This window comes from Poecilia latipinna, unplaced genomic scaffold, assembly GCF_001443285.1.
Source record: "Poecilia latipinna isolate Pla-1442-1.1 unplaced genomic scaffold, P_latipinna-1.0 Scaffold2601, whole genome shotgun sequence".
Lineage (NCBI taxonomy): Eukaryota > Metazoa > Chordata > Actinopteri > Cyprinodontiformes > Poeciliidae > Poecilia > Poecilia latipinna.
Window position 1 is genome coordinate 45,541 of NW_015115217.1, and position 16,927 is coordinate 62,467.

The following is a 16,927-nucleotide window of genomic DNA, read 5'->3' on the forward strand; positions in this document are numbered from 1 at the left end:
TTCCAGGGCCTCACAAAATTAATCATACCTTTTTTCACATTTTGTCAAGTTACAACCACAAACTTTAATGTATTTCATACAACATTTTTGTAACACAAAGTTGCATATAATTATAAAAAGAGTTAAATACCGCCTGATCCTGGAGGAAAACCTGTAGGAAGTTGCAAAGGACTCGAGAGGTGTAGGTTTGCCCTCCAGCAGGACAAAAACACCAAACATACACCCAGAACTACAGTGGAAGAGTTATATCCCAGTATGTTTATGTTTTAGAATGGCCAAGCCAAAGTCTGTAGACATAAATCCGGCTGAGAATCTGATTTTAGGAATTTAAAATAGATCTTCACTAGCGCTCTCCGCCGAACCTGACTGAACTGTTGCCATTTTTCAAAGGAGCATGGACAACCATTATGTTCTCAAGATGGAAAAAAGCTGGGCAAGACGTACCCCAAAATAATGTTCATCAAAGCATTAAGTGGATGGACCCAAGTACAAATACAAATCAGCCCCTCTCAGATATTTATTTGCAAACAATTTTGAAAACTCTGTATTGTTTTCCTTTACCTTAGGTTAAAAACTGAAGGGATAAAAAAAAAACATAAATATCGTGACAATGGTAATATTTTTGCAAAGCACCGTTTAATATGTAGGGATGTCTGTTATTTTGTGAATTGTCTGACTGATGATCATGTGCTTTAAAATGACAAATGAACATTAATGCAGTTTTTTTCTTTTTGGCTTATATAAGCTTTCCATCTTTTTTTTTTTGTTTCCCGCTCTCCTGTGGTTGAAATATTCCTTAATATTTTCTTCCACATCCCACGTTTCCCCCTAAAATAAGCCTCTATCTTTTTTAACCTACGTCAGCTAAACTCGCACCTGCCCATCTTGGGAATGATGACATCACAAACTCAACCTCCAGATGACTTTGAAGTCACCACCAGATGAGTGCACGGGAGCCACCAATCTGCAGCCTAAAGCAGAGCCCGTGTCCTTATATGGTCATAGCAGGGGTTGCCTCCATGAGACTGATTCTGTCTGTTTGCTCTGTATCTATCACTCCCCCCTCCACCCCCTCCACCCGTCTTTCGAACCAGCGCACACAGACTCGCTCAACCACCCGCCCCCCCACCGGTTTCTCCCATCCCTGGAGATGAGTTGACGCACATGAATGGATGCCCCTTGATTGATAGCCTTTGCCATACACAATGCCTTGTAATGTGCCACCAGTCCACACTGACTGGCAGATTTCTGGTTAATTATTTATTAATGGTATATGGGAGGAGGCGAGACGCCGGCCGGGGCTCCTCCCCCCGCTCACAGGGGGGTCATTACTGCACCCTTTCCATTCACACACACTTCCCTACTCCCTGTTCCATATGTTGGAGGAACATACTCACTGGCAAACACACACACACACACACACACACACACACACACACACATTTCCTTTATTATTCCTGCAGGCCTCAGTTTCCATCTCAGTCAGTTCAGGCCCCAACAGCAGCCATCAAATATTTATCATGGATACATGAAAAGAGCTCTCTGAAATCAATGGGGTTCATTATATTAAACCTCACAAAAGATAAAGTAAACAATAGGCTGGAGTTGTTGAGTTTTTTTGTTGTTGTTTGTTTCTGTTGCCACATAGAAGCTGCTGATTTTCATGCAAAAACTGTGCATTTCAAATTCTACACACATTTTCTTTTTTAAATTAATACTCAATATCCCTTTCTCTTTGCCTTAGGGTTTAAGTTGCATGTTTAGAGTCTGGAATTTTTTTTTTCCCCCCTCGGTTTTATGTCGAGCTTATTTGATTTGTCAATGATAAGGAAGTTAGCCAACATGGTAGAAACCACAGAGTGTTTTTGTGTTTTTGGCTCGAAGCTAAACAATTGGAGGAGCACTGAAGGGTAATCGTTCCCGTCCGTGCATAGACACTGAGTCACTTCCAGTTTGGTCAGTGAAGGTATGATGAAACCGATGAGTACAGGTGGGCCCCCAGAGGCCCCGGCCCCACGCCATGATGAGTGGGGGTGGCGGCAAACAGGAAGCGCTTAATTAAAATGCAAATGACGGCACTCATGTCCTCGCTCTGCTTTGTTTGCCTTTCGGATGAAAATGAAAATGCTGAACTAGAAATGCACACAGTCATTTACACAATTCCACTTTTTTCCTCCACCCAGAAAAATGTCCCCCAGTCCGCACACACACACGCACACACACAAGTTCACGCACAAAAAAATCCACACACATTCACACGAGTGCAGAGGTGCCCTTTAGAGCTTATGCTCTAAAAATAAACCATCCCATTACTTGTGCGTTATGCTCTTGGTGAGGCTCCTCCAAGAGTTGGTCAATATTTAATCTGTGCAGGAGTGTTTTGTTTTTTTTTTTAATGCGACGGTCAGCTGCTGGAAAATATGGGTAAAGATGCATGTCTCTCCCTGCCTGTTAAATACTGTGGCTTCCTGTTCTCTGCACTGGAGGAATACAGCAACAGCACCTTCTAAAGTTATTCATACTATTTGAAATTTTTGGATTTTTCCAGGTCAGAACAACAGTTTTTAGTCTATTTGATTGGAGTTTTATGTAAAAGATAAACACAACGTTACATGTAGCTGTGAAGTGGAAGAAAATAATGTCCAATATCCAACTTCTGTCCTTTCTTTTAAGTGCACTAACTTTGTTTTTTTTTATTTCACTCTTTCCTTCCTTGTGTCTTTAATTATTGTATTTCTTCTTTTCCTCCTTGTTTATATCCATCCTTCTTTTCCTTCACTTTTTCCTCCTTTTTTCATTCTTTAACTCTCCTTCTTTTCCGTATGTTTTCACAGATTGCACATTCAGAGCCGGCCCACTGTTATAGTGTTTGTCATAAATTCGTAGAGAACTTTAGTATTTTGTGTTTTAAACATTCTTTTAAAATTAAATTTGAATTACTTTTAAAATCAGTAAAGGATAATCTGTCAGAAATAAATGGTAAATTGTCTGCCGGGGGTGCCAAATGGTTTCAAGGGTTATGTAGGTTATGTGGGAAATTTGTATTGCAGGATATTTGTGGATACCATACACAGTAAAATACTTCTTGTGAAAAAGCTTAGTGAGGTACAAATGTCTGCTGAGAATCTGGTGGTGATACGAACGTGGGTTCCAACTAGACACGCAGTATGAAAGCAAGTAATCTCGAAGTTATTCATCACAGGTTATGGCTGCTTTACGGTCAATATGTGGAATTAGATTCTGTATTTTGATGATCAGTAAGTGCAGTAGAGGTGGGAATATGTTGCTGCAGTGACACACGGCTCGGTATCTACGTAGAGTAAGAAGCATCTATGTGATATTTGCTCCTCAGGGATCTCCTCTGCGGCCTCTTTCTCCTCCCTATTCCCTCTCAGACATCGTTACACGGGTTCTCTCCGTCATTTCTCCTCTTTTCCTGCATCTTAGTCATCCTTCCTCAGCCCCCTCCTTACATCATTCACAAGCTTTTCAGCTCTGACTCACAACAGAACAAACCCTCAGATGCGCAATCTTTCTTTAAAAATTTTATTGCGAGCACGTAAATGTTCTTCTGTCATTAGCCTCAGCTCTACTCCAGTTTTCTCTGTCGGTGACTGACACGCTGGAGATGGGAGGAGGGGGAAAAAAAACAAAGTAAAAAAAGAGAGGGGAGGTCACAAACACGATGACAGGGATGTAGTTGGCTCTGAGCAAACATGATGTCATGCTTCGTGGCTTTGCTGCAGGGAAGGATTGTTTACTATGGGTTTGAAGTGAGCAGGAACAGGTTGCACAGTAATAAAACTTTAGCTGTTCAAATTTGCATCCAAATTTCTGATTACATGTTTTGTGCTTTTCTTCAAACCAAAAAGCCCTTAAAGTTCCCTTCATTTGCAGACAATCAGCCGCCATGGCTCCTGTCCTATTTGCTAACGAAGAAATCTGCTTAGTGTGTTTATTATCAAGCTCTTTTTTGGTTTACTATCATATTTTTTGCAAGAGCACAAAAGTAAACATCTGTCACCAAGACAAACCCTCAGATTCAAGTGAGAAAACTGCTAAATTTTCACAAGATATAAAGCCGAGAACAAGCAGACTTCAATAACTGTTTTCACTCCCGATCCCACAAGTAAAACTGAGGTTAAGAGCGAATAAAATTGAGCCATTTACAACCAAACTGTGGTTTTGCATTTGCCTACTCTCCTTGTCTTTATAAAGAAATCCTTAGAAAATGACTTTACTGCCCCCTTTTGGTTAATGGCCTTATTACACATCTCATTATATAGTCTGACATCAGCGATGAGTCCTGACCCCCAGATATCGCTCTTCCTTTTTGTGAGAAACTTCTCATGATTTCTCTGCAGCGTAAACATAGACGACTCAGATTCTTTTCATAAACTGAACTGAACACAACCAGTACTCAGTCTTGCAGATTTTATTTCCATCTTACAGGCTTTATTGTATAGCTGAGTCCTTCCTGAAGCAGTCATTTCCTCATGTCTCTCTGTTTGTTTCTCTGTTCTTGCTGGTTTAATTAGAGAGAGAGTATTCAGGGTCTCGCTTAAGTATTTCCTCCAACTTCTTCATATTATGTCACATTCCAACCCCTAACCTCAGATAGAGCAAAATGAAGTAACACGAAATTGCGATGTGAAAAAATACCTGGGAAGTTTTTTTTTTTTTATTTGGACAGTCTTAAAGAGGGCTTCCAACTGAATTCAGAATATACTTAATTACTAAGTCTCAGTGCAAATGAGTAGGCTACAAAAAGCACAGTGTCAAAAATGAACTTATTGTTGAGAGAAAAACGCCTCAATACCACGTTGGGAGCACAGCTAACATATAGAAGACGGTGCTCCGCTCAGACAAGACCAAAGTCAAGCTTTTTAGCAAAAGACAGGTTTGGAAGAAAACGCTTCACATTACCCTGAACACAACATACACATGGAGAAGACGGTATCATGCCTGGATGCTTCTCATTAGAGACATACAAGCTGTTTGAAATGAACATGGTTGGAACTAAATACTGGTCAGTCAAGAAGAATACCTGTTGGTTGCTACAAAAGTCCTAGAGTGTGGGCGAAGAACCACACACATGCAACCAAGTGACCCAGTTTCAATTTAAACCTAAATCCAATCAGAGAATCAACGGCTAGACTAAAGGAATGATGTTTAAGAACATTCTCCGTCAAATTTAACTTTACTTAGTTGTTGTGTAAAGACGAATGGCAATAAATTCAGTCGTTAGCTGTGGCCAAGATGCACTTTGAGCTTTTAAGCTGGAATGGCAATGAAAGGGGGTTCTACATTCAATTAACTTGTGGGTATTGAATATATGTACTATGTTCGTGAAAAATTGATTTCCTGTTTTGTTTCCTTCCACTTCACTTATGTGTGACTTTGTGATGGTCAACACTGAGGTTTTTTCACAAAATTTGAAAAAAAAAAACAAAACAAAAAAACAGTTTGTTGAGACATTGTACCTGACTTTTTTTTAAAAATGTATTTAATTATTTATTTTTTATTAATGCATCCCCTAGAAAATGGAGTCTCATATGCTACCAGAATAGTGGAAGATGTTATCCTTATTTCCCCCGCTTGCTGACCCAAACTAACCCTGCTGTCTGTCGCTGCTGTAGAACCGCCAGCTGCTGAAGGACAGTTTCATGGTGGAGCTGGTGGAGGGAACCAGGAAGCTGCGGCACGTCTTCCTCTTTACTGACCTGCTGCTCTGCGCCAAGCTGAAGAAACAGATTGGAGGGTAAAGAAAACAGTTTGTCTTTGCAAAGATAGAAAAAAAAAAAAAAAAAAAAAAAACCCCACAGCTATGCACGATAACATTGACACAGATGATACAGGAGTTGGGAAAGCGACTCAGGTTTTTAATGGACCGATGCAGGTTATTCTTTCACAGCTAAACGTGCCATCGTATGGAAGTTGGTGCTATGAAACCATTTCAGCATAATTATAAAAATGTTTAAATATGTTCAAAGTAAAATGGAAGCAGAAAGGGTGAGTCTAGAGCAACGGCTTGGTATATTTACAAAAAGATGAGAGCGAAGCCTGATGCCTGCATTCTGTTAGTGATCAAGAAAAATGGTAACACTCAGGCATCCGGAGCAGAAGGAGCAAATTAATCTGCCAAAACAAACAAATATTTTTCAAATTTAAACATGTTTTAAGACTGAAATATCTATAAACAATACAAACCGATGATCTGGAGAACAATATTCAGTAGAAAATATAAAGGATATGTTAAGCGAGCAATTGCATCGCATCCAATGGCACTTACATTCTAGGTGATGTTGCAAAAAACCCATCTGCATCACATAAAGCTGGAGCCAAATCTTGATTTCCACTGCAGATGGCCAAAGAGTCCAATGTGGACTCCAAAATACCACCAAAGCCCTTCCCTGGTAGTCATCTGTATCAATGTTCTTGCTTTATTGATCCGTCTCCTGCTTTTTTTGTTTCCACTTTACTTGTATTTCTGGACATTCTAACTTTCCTCTTTCAGTAAAAACCAACAGTACGACTGCAAGTGGTACATCCCCCTGACTGAGCTGACCTTCCAAGGCCCCGAAGACACCGAGCCCCTCGCCATTCCCCAAGTCTCGGACGAGGAGCTGGACGCCGTTAAGGTCAAGATCTCACACCTCCGCAGTGAGATTCAGAGGGAGAAGGTCAGTCGGAGGGCTTGTTCCTAAACACAGATGATTCTGAGAATCCAAATTTCCATGATCCATTTCATTCTTTTCGCTTTGGATTTTCAGAGAGCCAACAAGGGTTCAAAAGTAATCGACCGACTCCGGAAGAAACTGTCGGAGCAGGAGTCTTTGCTGCTACTAACGTCTCCCAGCATGCCGCTCAGATTGTTCAACAAGAACGGAAAGGTGAGGATGCGACCATTACGATGATGTGCTCTCATACGTCTATCTTTTCTAAATCGTTCCCGGCATGTTCTTTGTATTTCTTCTGTCTCTTATTTAACCGTTGCCTTCCTGAGTCACTCAGGTCCCAAACATAAGTCAGTCACAAGTTTCAACAACCTGATCAAATTCATAGTTTCCCTTCTACTAATTGCTTGATCTTCCATTGTCACACTTTCGTATTTCAGATCTTCAAATGCGTTTCAACATCAGACAAAGCTGCCTTGAGTAAATACAAAAATAAGTTTTTAAGCAACTGTTTCATTTTACTTGGCTTGAAACAAGAGGGTTTGAACAGCCTGTTTAAAATCATGCCACACCACACAACTGGATTTAAGTCTAGACTTTGACTAGGCTACTACAAAACCTTTTTTTTTTTTTTTTTTTACGTTTTTTCAGCCAACCATAGAGGGAATTGCTGGTGTGCTTTGAATCATTGTCTTGCAGCATATCTCAAGTCTCCATGAGCTTTTTGTGATGAACAGATATTTTCTCTCAAGATATTCTGTTACGAACCCAAAATCTTGTTTCCTTAAATTATGGCTATTTTAATTATGGCATGTTTAACTGGAAGTATGATGGGGTTTTTTTGTATGTGTTTTGTTTTGTTTTTGTAAATTCTCGGAGTTTTGCAGCAGAAGAAACCGGCACACTTTCCAGAAACTTTTTCTGTGTGTTTTTTGTTAGCAGTGGTTTTCACTTGAGAACTCTCTCCTGCCTCTTTCTCATCGTTGAATCATGAACTCTGACTTTAACTGTAGCAAGAGAAGTCTTTAGTGCTTTAGATGTTGTTCTGGCTCCTTTTGTGACCTCCTGAGTGAGTTGTAGTTGTCCGCTGGTTGTTACAAGCTTCTCCTGAAAAGGTTCTCCACCTTCTGCATTTTTTTTTTTTTTCCGTTCGTGGAGGCTTATGCCTTTGGATGATTTGTTGCTTTTGAGATCTTTAACCTCCATCTTGTCAGACAGTTCCTATTTGAGTGGTTTTGTGATTGTGATATTTTGGCATTAATCAGACCTGAGTGTGACTAGTGAAATGTAACTCGGCTGGAGTTAACCATAGCTTTTTTTTACTGTTTTACTAAGGTTATCCTTTTCTGATATTAACATTTGTTTGATCTAAAAAAATTAAGCATGGAAAATAAAAGCAAAAACAGGTTATATACATTTTCCCAGATCTCTATGTTTTCTTATACACTCTGTTTGTGTGTGTGTGCGTTTTCAGAGTTACAGCTTCCTGATTTCTTCTGACTACGAGCGTTCAGAGTGGAGAGAGATAATCAGGGAACAGCAGCAGAAATGTGAGTGTCAAAGAGATGTCCTTCCAGGCATGTCCTGTCTGATCCAATTAAAGGAAAACATACCTGCTTCCCACGTCACAATGTGCAATGCATGTTTAATTAAACACTTACAGCAAATCCTGCTTTTTCAGCCTATGACTAACAAGACCCCACTCACATTCCAATATGACATGTTTTTGATATCCACCGACATTTACATAAACTTCCTGTGTCTTCGAGGTGTTAAAACTCCCTCACTGACGTCCATGGAGCTCCAAATGTTGACCAGCTCCTGTCTCAAACTCCAAACTGTCCACAACATTCCTCTTAGTCTGAATAAAGAAGGTAGGCTCCTTCTATTTGCGCCTAAATGTGGGGTTTATTTGTGCATCAGGAATGAAATTATTACAAAAACAGCTTTAAATTAAATGTTCCCCACAAGCCGGCATTGCTTTTTGCTCTTCCCCCTCCGCCTGAATCGACTCCAGAACAAACAGAGACGTGCATGCTTTTCTAATCTGCCCCCGCTGACATCCTTTTCCAATATCTCTGCTGTTTTTCCAGAGGATGAATCCTCCGGTCTCTACGGGTTTCTGAATGTAATCGTCCACTCTGCCTCTGGCCTCAAACAGAGTTTAAGTGAGTCACTCAACTTCAGACTTTATGCAGTAATTATAACATAAGGTAACTCTAGTAACCACAGCTTTAATGTTGCAGTGCAAAAAGCTCCTATTAATTTATTGTATTTTTTGTGGTTGAAAGAAATGCAGTCAAACGTTCCCTCTAAGCATACAGAGTTCCCTTTTCCCCCCCTTTTTTTATATGCAATTTCTTCACCATCACCCTCTTTCTGCCAGATCTCTACTGCACATTGGAGGTGGACTCATTTGGCTTCTTTTTAAATAAAGCAAAGACGAGAGTCTACCGATACACCACTGAACCCAAGTGGAACGAGGTAAAATCCAGAACAAATACCCACACTAAATCTTTACTAGTCTTATTTATGACTGTAGAATTTTTATGCAAATGGCCCAGCATTAATGAACCATCTGGGTTTTTTTTTTCTTTTACTCAGCAGTACCCACTTAAAACACTTTTTTCTTATCTGTTTGTTTTATGCTGCTTCTCATATGTGTAGCATCTGTTGTTTTTTATCAGTTAGCTGTCTGAGTAGTGAAAAGATGTCTATCAAAAACCACAAAAATATAGAGGAAATTAACTACTGCAAATAGTTATGATTGCATGCAAGCTGGTGGATATTGCACCCTCCACAGTTATTAGCAGCCCCTCCCTCCCCCGGTAAACATTTATGAAACATTCCTATATCTATTTGATATATCCCACTTCTCATGTGGGATATTTTTCACGTACTAAATAAGTACGTGAAAAATATCCCACATGAGAAGTCACAGTTTTGATCATAATCACTGATGTCACAATCATTTCCACAATTACCAAAGGCGTTAAAAAGAAATGTGGCTGAAAAGCTTGTATATCAGTTTTTGCCATTTGGTTGCAATTCCAGCACATACAATAGGACCTACTGCAAGAGTGTGGACAATCTGAAGAGATTGCGCTGCGTCTATGTGCAGCACCAAGAAGAGTGCACTCATAGTGCCACTGGTGACTAAGGGAACAGAGAGTTTAGAAAAATATTAGATCCTCTTTGAGAATTCTGCTTAACAAAGTGGAAGTAATATGAACTAATGAGGATCTGCAGCACGCGATGACTCACATCTGTCCAAAAGCTAAATGAACCGACAGTGTGGATCTCAGAACAATGTGCAAACCATATGTAGAGCATTACCTTACATAATTGCAAGGAATGCCGCTCAGCTGTGGGCAGTAAAGGGATGATATTTGTAATTTATTTTATCTTTCATGCAAACATTGTTTTTCTTTTTTCCCCTTCCTTTTTACCCAAAGGAGTTTGAAATCGAGCTGGAGGGCTCTCAGACCCTGAGGTTGCTCTGCTATGAGAAGAGCTACAACAGGACCAAGCTGAACAAAGAAGACGGAGACAGCACAGACCGCATCATTGGGAAAGGACAGATCCTGGTATGACATGACGTCACCCCCCGTTACGATCTGCACACTTACCATGACTCAGTATTGATTGAGAGTTATGTCATCTCCTCAGCTGCAAAAGCATGAAGCACGCATCGATTTTGACAGTTATGCATGATGTAGAAAGATGATTATTAGTCGGTTATTGCAATAGGTAATCCAACCTGTGTAGCAAGTAACTAATGTCTGTCAGTTCAGCAAAGATTTACTCGGAGGGTGATTTTTTATTTATTTATTTTTTTTGACAGACAGACAAACAAAAAGCTGCCATTTTTGACCTTTTGTCCAATGTTGTGCTGGCAGGTTCAGCTGTCAGAACTCCTGATGGCTGATGGCATCCTGACATTGATGGCAGATTTAAAGTGTCATTGATGAGGTTGCCAAGAGAACATCAGCCCAAATTCGTCCACTGTAAATTAGCAAACGTAAAGATAAAAGAAAAAGACAAACATATTTGTCTTTTTCTTTTACCTTTACTCCTTTTGTGCTTCTAGCAAAAATAAGTAAAAGATCAAAAGCTCACCCAGAGCAAAGCAGGTTTGTTTCCGTTAGTTATGGAACAACAGTTTTAATCTGAGCTGTCTGTATCCTGTTTGATTTGGTTAAACCGCTGCAGAAAAGTCTGCTTCCTGGCTCACAAGCTCAGTGCTCCCCCTAGTGGCGTCTTTCAGTAATTCTGAGACCTGATCCCGTCTTAATGGGATGATGTCATTGTAAACCTGCTGCCAGAGATGCTCGACAGGATTTTCACAAGTCTGAATAAGGAACAAATGATACCTCTTTTATTTGACAGAAACTCATTTATCTTTATTTGTTGCTGTCATTTATATGTGGTTCACGTTGTCTACATGTTAAATTTACCGTTATTTGCTGGCAGAGAATGCCCAGTTTTCTCTTTCTGCAACAAAGAAAACCAGAGCAAAACAACAGAAAGCCTGGCAGGTTGCTAAAGCACAATGTCATGCAACAAGTTATATCCATCTGTTTGTTTTTTAGTCAGGATCCATTCATGTTTCTGTCCATGATCATTTGTTCATTATCCATCTATCATCTGTTATTTATCCATCTATTAATTATCTATCTGTCCATCCGCTCTCTATAGGCCTTCTTCACCGTTTATAGGTTCACAGGTGTTAATGTAAAATTGTAGTTGAGAAAAGGCCAAGCCCCACTAAATCCAATGGACCTCAGTGTTATGGGTTTTTTTTTTTTACTGGAGAAAATTGAAACCCACACCTTAAAACATTTAAACAGAAAAGCAGCTCTCTTTTTAAATTAAATGCAATTCTTTCTAATCAAATTTCTCAAAGTATTCACTCGGCGGCACAAGATTCATTTATGAGAAATGCGATCCGACTTTGTGCGCAACCATTAGAGGCTTTGGCAACATCAACATTCAGTCTTCTGTGTCTCTGCTCGTATTCTGCATCATCTCAGTGGCACCGGTTTGTACTGCCCCAGATCCAGATGGCTTATCAGATCTGTGTGGCTATGATTTTAGTCTCTGGGAATAAATCATATTTGGTTAATCTTATATTTGGAAATACAGTAAATGAATGATATCAGCCACCAACTACTGCATGTAGAGGGTGGATCTTTGCAGCTGATGTCATAGTTTTATGCATCACGGGTTCTCTAAGTGATCTAGACACAGACAACAAGAGTGCGTAAACCAGTAGAAATAATAAATAAATGATCAACTACGTTTTGACTTTTTCTATTTTTCCCTAACCTCATGTACTCATATGGTATTGAATGTTTTTGTCTTACAAATAACAATTAATTACCATTATTTTTGTAATAAAAGCTGCCTATTTTGATTATTCCTCTCAGCTTGATGCTCAGATTCTTCAAGGCAAAGACTGGCAAAGAACAGTTATCCCTATGAACGGGGTGAGTGTGACAGTTATTCTTCACTTTCATTATTATTATTATTGTCTTTACAACATTTACTTGAGATTCTGCATAGTTGTCATAATGAATTTCTCATCTCTATGACTCTCACTTCTAAACTTGTAATTTTTATTTTTTTTATTTTTTTTTTTTTTCTGTCAGGTTGAAGTGAAACTGTCGATGAAGTTCACCAGCAGAGAGTTCAGCCTGAAGAGGATGCCCTCAGAGAAACCCATGGGCGTGTTTGGAGTTAAAATCTCCACAGTGACCAAGTGAGTTAACGTTAGAAAAACGGAGTAAATACATAAAAAGCAGTCAGTTGTGTTGAGAACTGACTGCATCTGTATTATACTGTAATATTCTTGTTGGTGTACCTCAAGCCTAACTTGTTGTTTTCTTTTCTGTGCGAGACAAATGCTAGCTTTGTCTTTAACTATCAATTTCTCTCTGTTAAAACCTACTAGCTAACTGGGTTGTGTTTTATTTGGCTGCACACTGATCATGCTAAAGTTTCCTAACCAGCACCTTATTTTTATTTTATTGTTCTTGTTCTTGTATTGGACAATATGTCAATCTCTCACCACTATTAAGCTAGTATAACCGAATAAGTGGATGGGTTTTTTTTTTCTTTTTAAAATCAATTTTCATTAATTTTTTCCTTAGGCTTAGTCACCTACAATGTTCTCAAGGAAAAAAAAAGGGTACATTCTGTTCAGTACGGCAAGTTATCCATTCATCTATTTGACCTTACTCCATCCATCCATCACAAAGTTTTTATTAATACATTGAAATGGTTTGAAATAGGACAGAGAGCTCTGGAAGTCTGGTAAAAGTGCATAATTTTGAAATAATAAAAAAATATATATATGTAGGAACCTTCACCTTCCAATGAAACAGAGTTCAAGAATAAAGAAGAAAGTGATTGGAAGTAAATTGTTGTAAATTGTCAAAGTGTTTGTTTTTGTCCTGGTCTAGACGGGAGCGCTCCAAGGTGCCCTACATTGTCCGTCAGTGCCTAGAAGAGATAGAGAGGAGAGGCATGGAGGAGGTGGGAATATACAGAGTATCAGGGGTGGCCACTGATATCCAGGCTCTGAAGACCGCCTTTGACACCAGTAAGTCCTGCATCAATCTTTGTCCTAAGCTTAAATGAACTGTGTACTTCTGTAATGGTATTCAGTGTGAACATGAGCCATTGGTTTTCTATACTCAAAGCCTTTAAAGCTTTCATTGCATAAGCTATCTTAAACAATGGATTTGCATTTCCTTATCATCATTTTAGCAACACACATCTTAGCTCCTGTCACGCTTTTCCTCTGGTCTTTACTCATTTCTTGTCTTCCTCCTGCAGATAACAAAGACGTGTCTGTGATGATGAGCGAGATGGACGTCAATGCCATCGCCGGAACCCTGAAGCTGTACTTCAGAGAGCTGCCTGAGCCCCTCTTCACTGATGAGCTCTATCCTAATTTTGCAGGTGGCATCAGTAAGTTGCTGCCCGCTGCTTCCAATTTATTTAATTATTGCTATTAAAACTGAGCTGCTTTAAGGTAGTTGTCACACATTGCTTCTTGAAGAATTCAGCTGCATGCAATATGTGAAGGAGTCACGTGAATTGTTGCTTTGTCCTCCTTTCCTTCTGCTCAGCCCTCACTGATAGTGTTGCCAAAGAGAGCTGTATGCTGAACTTGCTGCTGTCACTGCCAGAACCCAACCTAGTCACCTTCCTTTTCCTTTTGGATCACCTCAAGAGGTATGGAAGACACAACACTATAGTTAGTACATGGGTGATATTCAGACAACCAACTCCACGACTGGCTTTAGGTTTCAGCTAATTTTTTTTTTGTTTTTTATGTGTATTTTAAACATATTTACATAACCATTTATAATATCAAGTACATTTATTTTGCATTCATTTTGTTTTGTTTTTTTCCAAATGCTGAGCTTATCATACAAATTCTTCTCAGTTCTCCAAGTGTTTAATTTTGTTCACTGATTTCTGCGTCAGTTTAAGCTTTTGAGTTCTCAAAACTCTCCTGCACTTCTCCTTCCAGTAGTTTCTTTTTGAGGTAAACTCAAACAATTCACCGTGGGCAACAATTCATCACAGTTTGACATCCTTGGCACCAACGTCACTTGTTTGTCGTCCTCTCCCCAGGGTGGCGGAGAAGGAAAGCGTCAACAAGATGTCTCTGCACAATCTGGCAACCGTCTTTGGGCCCACTCTGCTCAGGCCGGCAGAGAAGGACAGCAAGATTCCTTCTAACCCCACTCAACCCATCAGCATGGGGGACAGCTGGTCCTTGGAAGTTATGGCACAAGTGAGCTAAACCCAGCGCCACTCTGTCCACTCCCTCTGCGATTTTGTCATCGAAGTTCTGTCAGAAATAAGCAGCTAAATGCTGAGTTTCAACAACAATACCTTTGAAACTTCGTACAGACAGTGTAGCTATTCTTTAGAGAATATAAGGTCAAACTTTCTCTACAGGGATGCAACGCCAAAATATGGAACAATGAGTTATTAAATTTTAGGGGCCAAAAAGACAACTGTAATGGAAAAATACTTTTCAAGAGTTTGTGTCATGTTTATTTCTAGTTCACAGCTTTTGTCTCCTGTTGTTTCAGGTCCAGGTTTTGCTGTATTTCCTGCAGCTGGAAACCATCCCCACCCCGGACAGTAAACGACAGAGTATCCTCTTCTCCACTGAGGTGTAGAGCTTACTTAGACTGTCTGCTCTGAACTCATTCTAGTAGAGGTGTAAAAAAAAAAAAAAAAAGGGGATGGACACTGGCTCAAAGTGAGCCCTCTGTAGTGTGTTTTTAAATTGACTCGGAAGGATTGTCTCTTCACAACAGAAGATGGCGCCACTCATCTCTGAAGCTCAGAGGATTTGAGGTCATAATTATACACATCATTATCCAATAGTTAGTGTGATTCCTGGCACCTGTAGTTATTCACCAGGTGATCTGCTTTTGTCACAGTTTACTTTTGTTCTCGTCTCACAAATGAAGACGTGGTAAAATTCAGCACGTCTTTCTTGACTCTCATGTACTTTTACATTGCGGCATTGTACTCAAGTTTGCATTTATTTTTGGACAATCATTAAGTCTTGCAAAACACATGATGCCATCTCAAATGTTTTTACACATCCAATCTCTTACATCGTTCTCGTTGCATTATTTCAGGATAGACGAGACATTTTTTATTTATTTTTTTTGGGCCTTTTTCAGTCACCATTTTTTTTAAAAGGCAATGAAAGCCGACACCTGATCGCGCTTACAACAAAAACAAACACGATTCAAGTTGAGAGCTATGACTTGAAATGTGTTGTGGAAAAAAAAGAGAAAGAATTTAGTTACCCAATCTGTCTTCTTTCCTAACCCCCCAAAAAAGCAGATTTATTTGGTCATATTTTTATTTGATCTCATTTGTTTCTTAAGGTAGACTCCAGCCTAAATGCACAGGAAGCAATACATTTTCTAATGTAGGAATTGTCGAAATATTCGTCTCGTCGTAACATAGGACATCTTGCCAAACTGTCTTTGTTGTGTTTTGGGGATAAAATGAGGCATGTACATGTTTGTAATCTTAAAGTTGTATTTTGTTTTAAAGTTGTTACTATTATTTATTTTTTGGGGGGGGATCCTGTTGAGGAAAAAAAGTCTTTTTTTTTTTCTTTATGAAAGTGGTAGGTTTTATCCTCGACTTTGCTGTAGAAGAGCAAGATTTCAGCCTTGTTTTTAACAATAATCCCCCGTGAGCTCTCTATTTAAATACCATTATTATTATTATTATTATTATTATTATTATTATTATTATTATGAAGGTAACGCAAGCATTGTAGTCAAATCCTGTATGCTGCTGTGGAAAAGGCACAAGCGTCTTTAACTGCTGGGTGTCTCTTGGCGGATTCGTCTCGCCTCCAGAGACGTCTGTCGCCCGTCTAGTGTAGACTTTATGCAACAGTCATAATACAGAAAACTCATACAAATCATGTAGGAGATTATGTTTTTTTTTTTTTTTTTTTACCATTTAATCTGTGGCAACAGAAGTGCACTCATACAATATTAAAACTACTGTATAAGAATTTAAGTGGCCTGACAATTCTGTGTTTATGTCCAGTGAGAAATACTTTTTTTTTTTTTTATACCACTCGTTACCCTTTTTTGCTATTGTAAAAATTTCCCGGTGGCAATGGCCATGGCAAAGCTCATAACGTTCTTTGTTACTGATTTAACATGCAGGCATGTTTTATTACTCTATTGAATTTGTTATGGATGACTTTGTATTCAGACTTGATTTGGGATATCGTCAGTTGTTTTTATTTTATTTTATTGCACTCCTAAAACGTATCTTTTTAGCCAGAGGAAAGATAAACCTTATGTTGAGGGTTACGGTTAGATTTCTGTATACACCAATCAGCCACAACGTAAAAACCACAAACTCATTATTGCCATATTCCAGGTTAATATTAGACATTAAATACATGTTTGCTATTAATGCCTTAATCCTGAGGATTTAATAGACCTTTTCTGAGCCATGATAGTTTGTGTCATAAGTGATATGATCCTTGTAGTTTGGATGTTTTAACGTCTAGAAAACCATCTGCTTTTACAGACTCCATGTTAATCTTCTGAAAAGAAAACTGGGATTTTAAATAACAAAAGCCAAAAGAACTAGTTCTCATCTTGGCGTAATATTTGGAAGTCATTCAAAATAACATTTTATTCATCAATCTTCAGTTTTCTAAAATGCGGAGA

At 39.0% G+C, this 16,927-nt stretch overlaps 1 protein-coding gene across 1 annotated transcript in view; it reads left to right on the forward strand.

The window, feature by feature from the left end:
• The window catches only part of LOC106938469 (breakpoint cluster region protein-like), a gene marked incomplete at its 5' end in the record, with an annotated part of 29,660 nt that extends 13,356 nt beyond the window's left edge, over nt 1-16,304 (forward strand). Inside the window, 15 exons of the mRNA XM_015020529.1 lie at nt 5,640-5,761; nt 6,518-6,683; nt 6,774-6,893; nt 8,152-8,227; nt 8,447-8,551; nt 8,771-8,845; nt 9,064-9,161; nt 10,133-10,264; nt 12,107-12,166; nt 12,329-12,438; nt 13,142-13,281; nt 13,518-13,652; nt 13,814-13,919; nt 14,325-14,487; nt 14,792-16,304. Coding sequence (XP_014876015.1) covers nt 5,640-5,761; nt 6,518-6,683; nt 6,774-6,893; nt 8,152-8,227; nt 8,447-8,551; nt 8,771-8,845; nt 9,064-9,161; nt 10,133-10,264; nt 12,107-12,166; nt 12,329-12,438; nt 13,142-13,281; nt 13,518-13,652; nt 13,814-13,919; nt 14,325-14,487; nt 14,792-14,881 — 1,698 coding nt within the window. The remainder of the gene's footprint in view (nt 1-5,639; nt 5,762-6,517; nt 6,684-6,773; nt 6,894-8,151; nt 8,228-8,446; nt 8,552-8,770; nt 8,846-9,063; nt 9,162-10,132; nt 10,265-12,106; nt 12,167-12,328; nt 12,439-13,141; nt 13,282-13,517; nt 13,653-13,813; nt 13,920-14,324; nt 14,488-14,791) is intronic.
• Between the last annotated feature and the right edge of the window lie 623 nt (nt 16,305-16,927).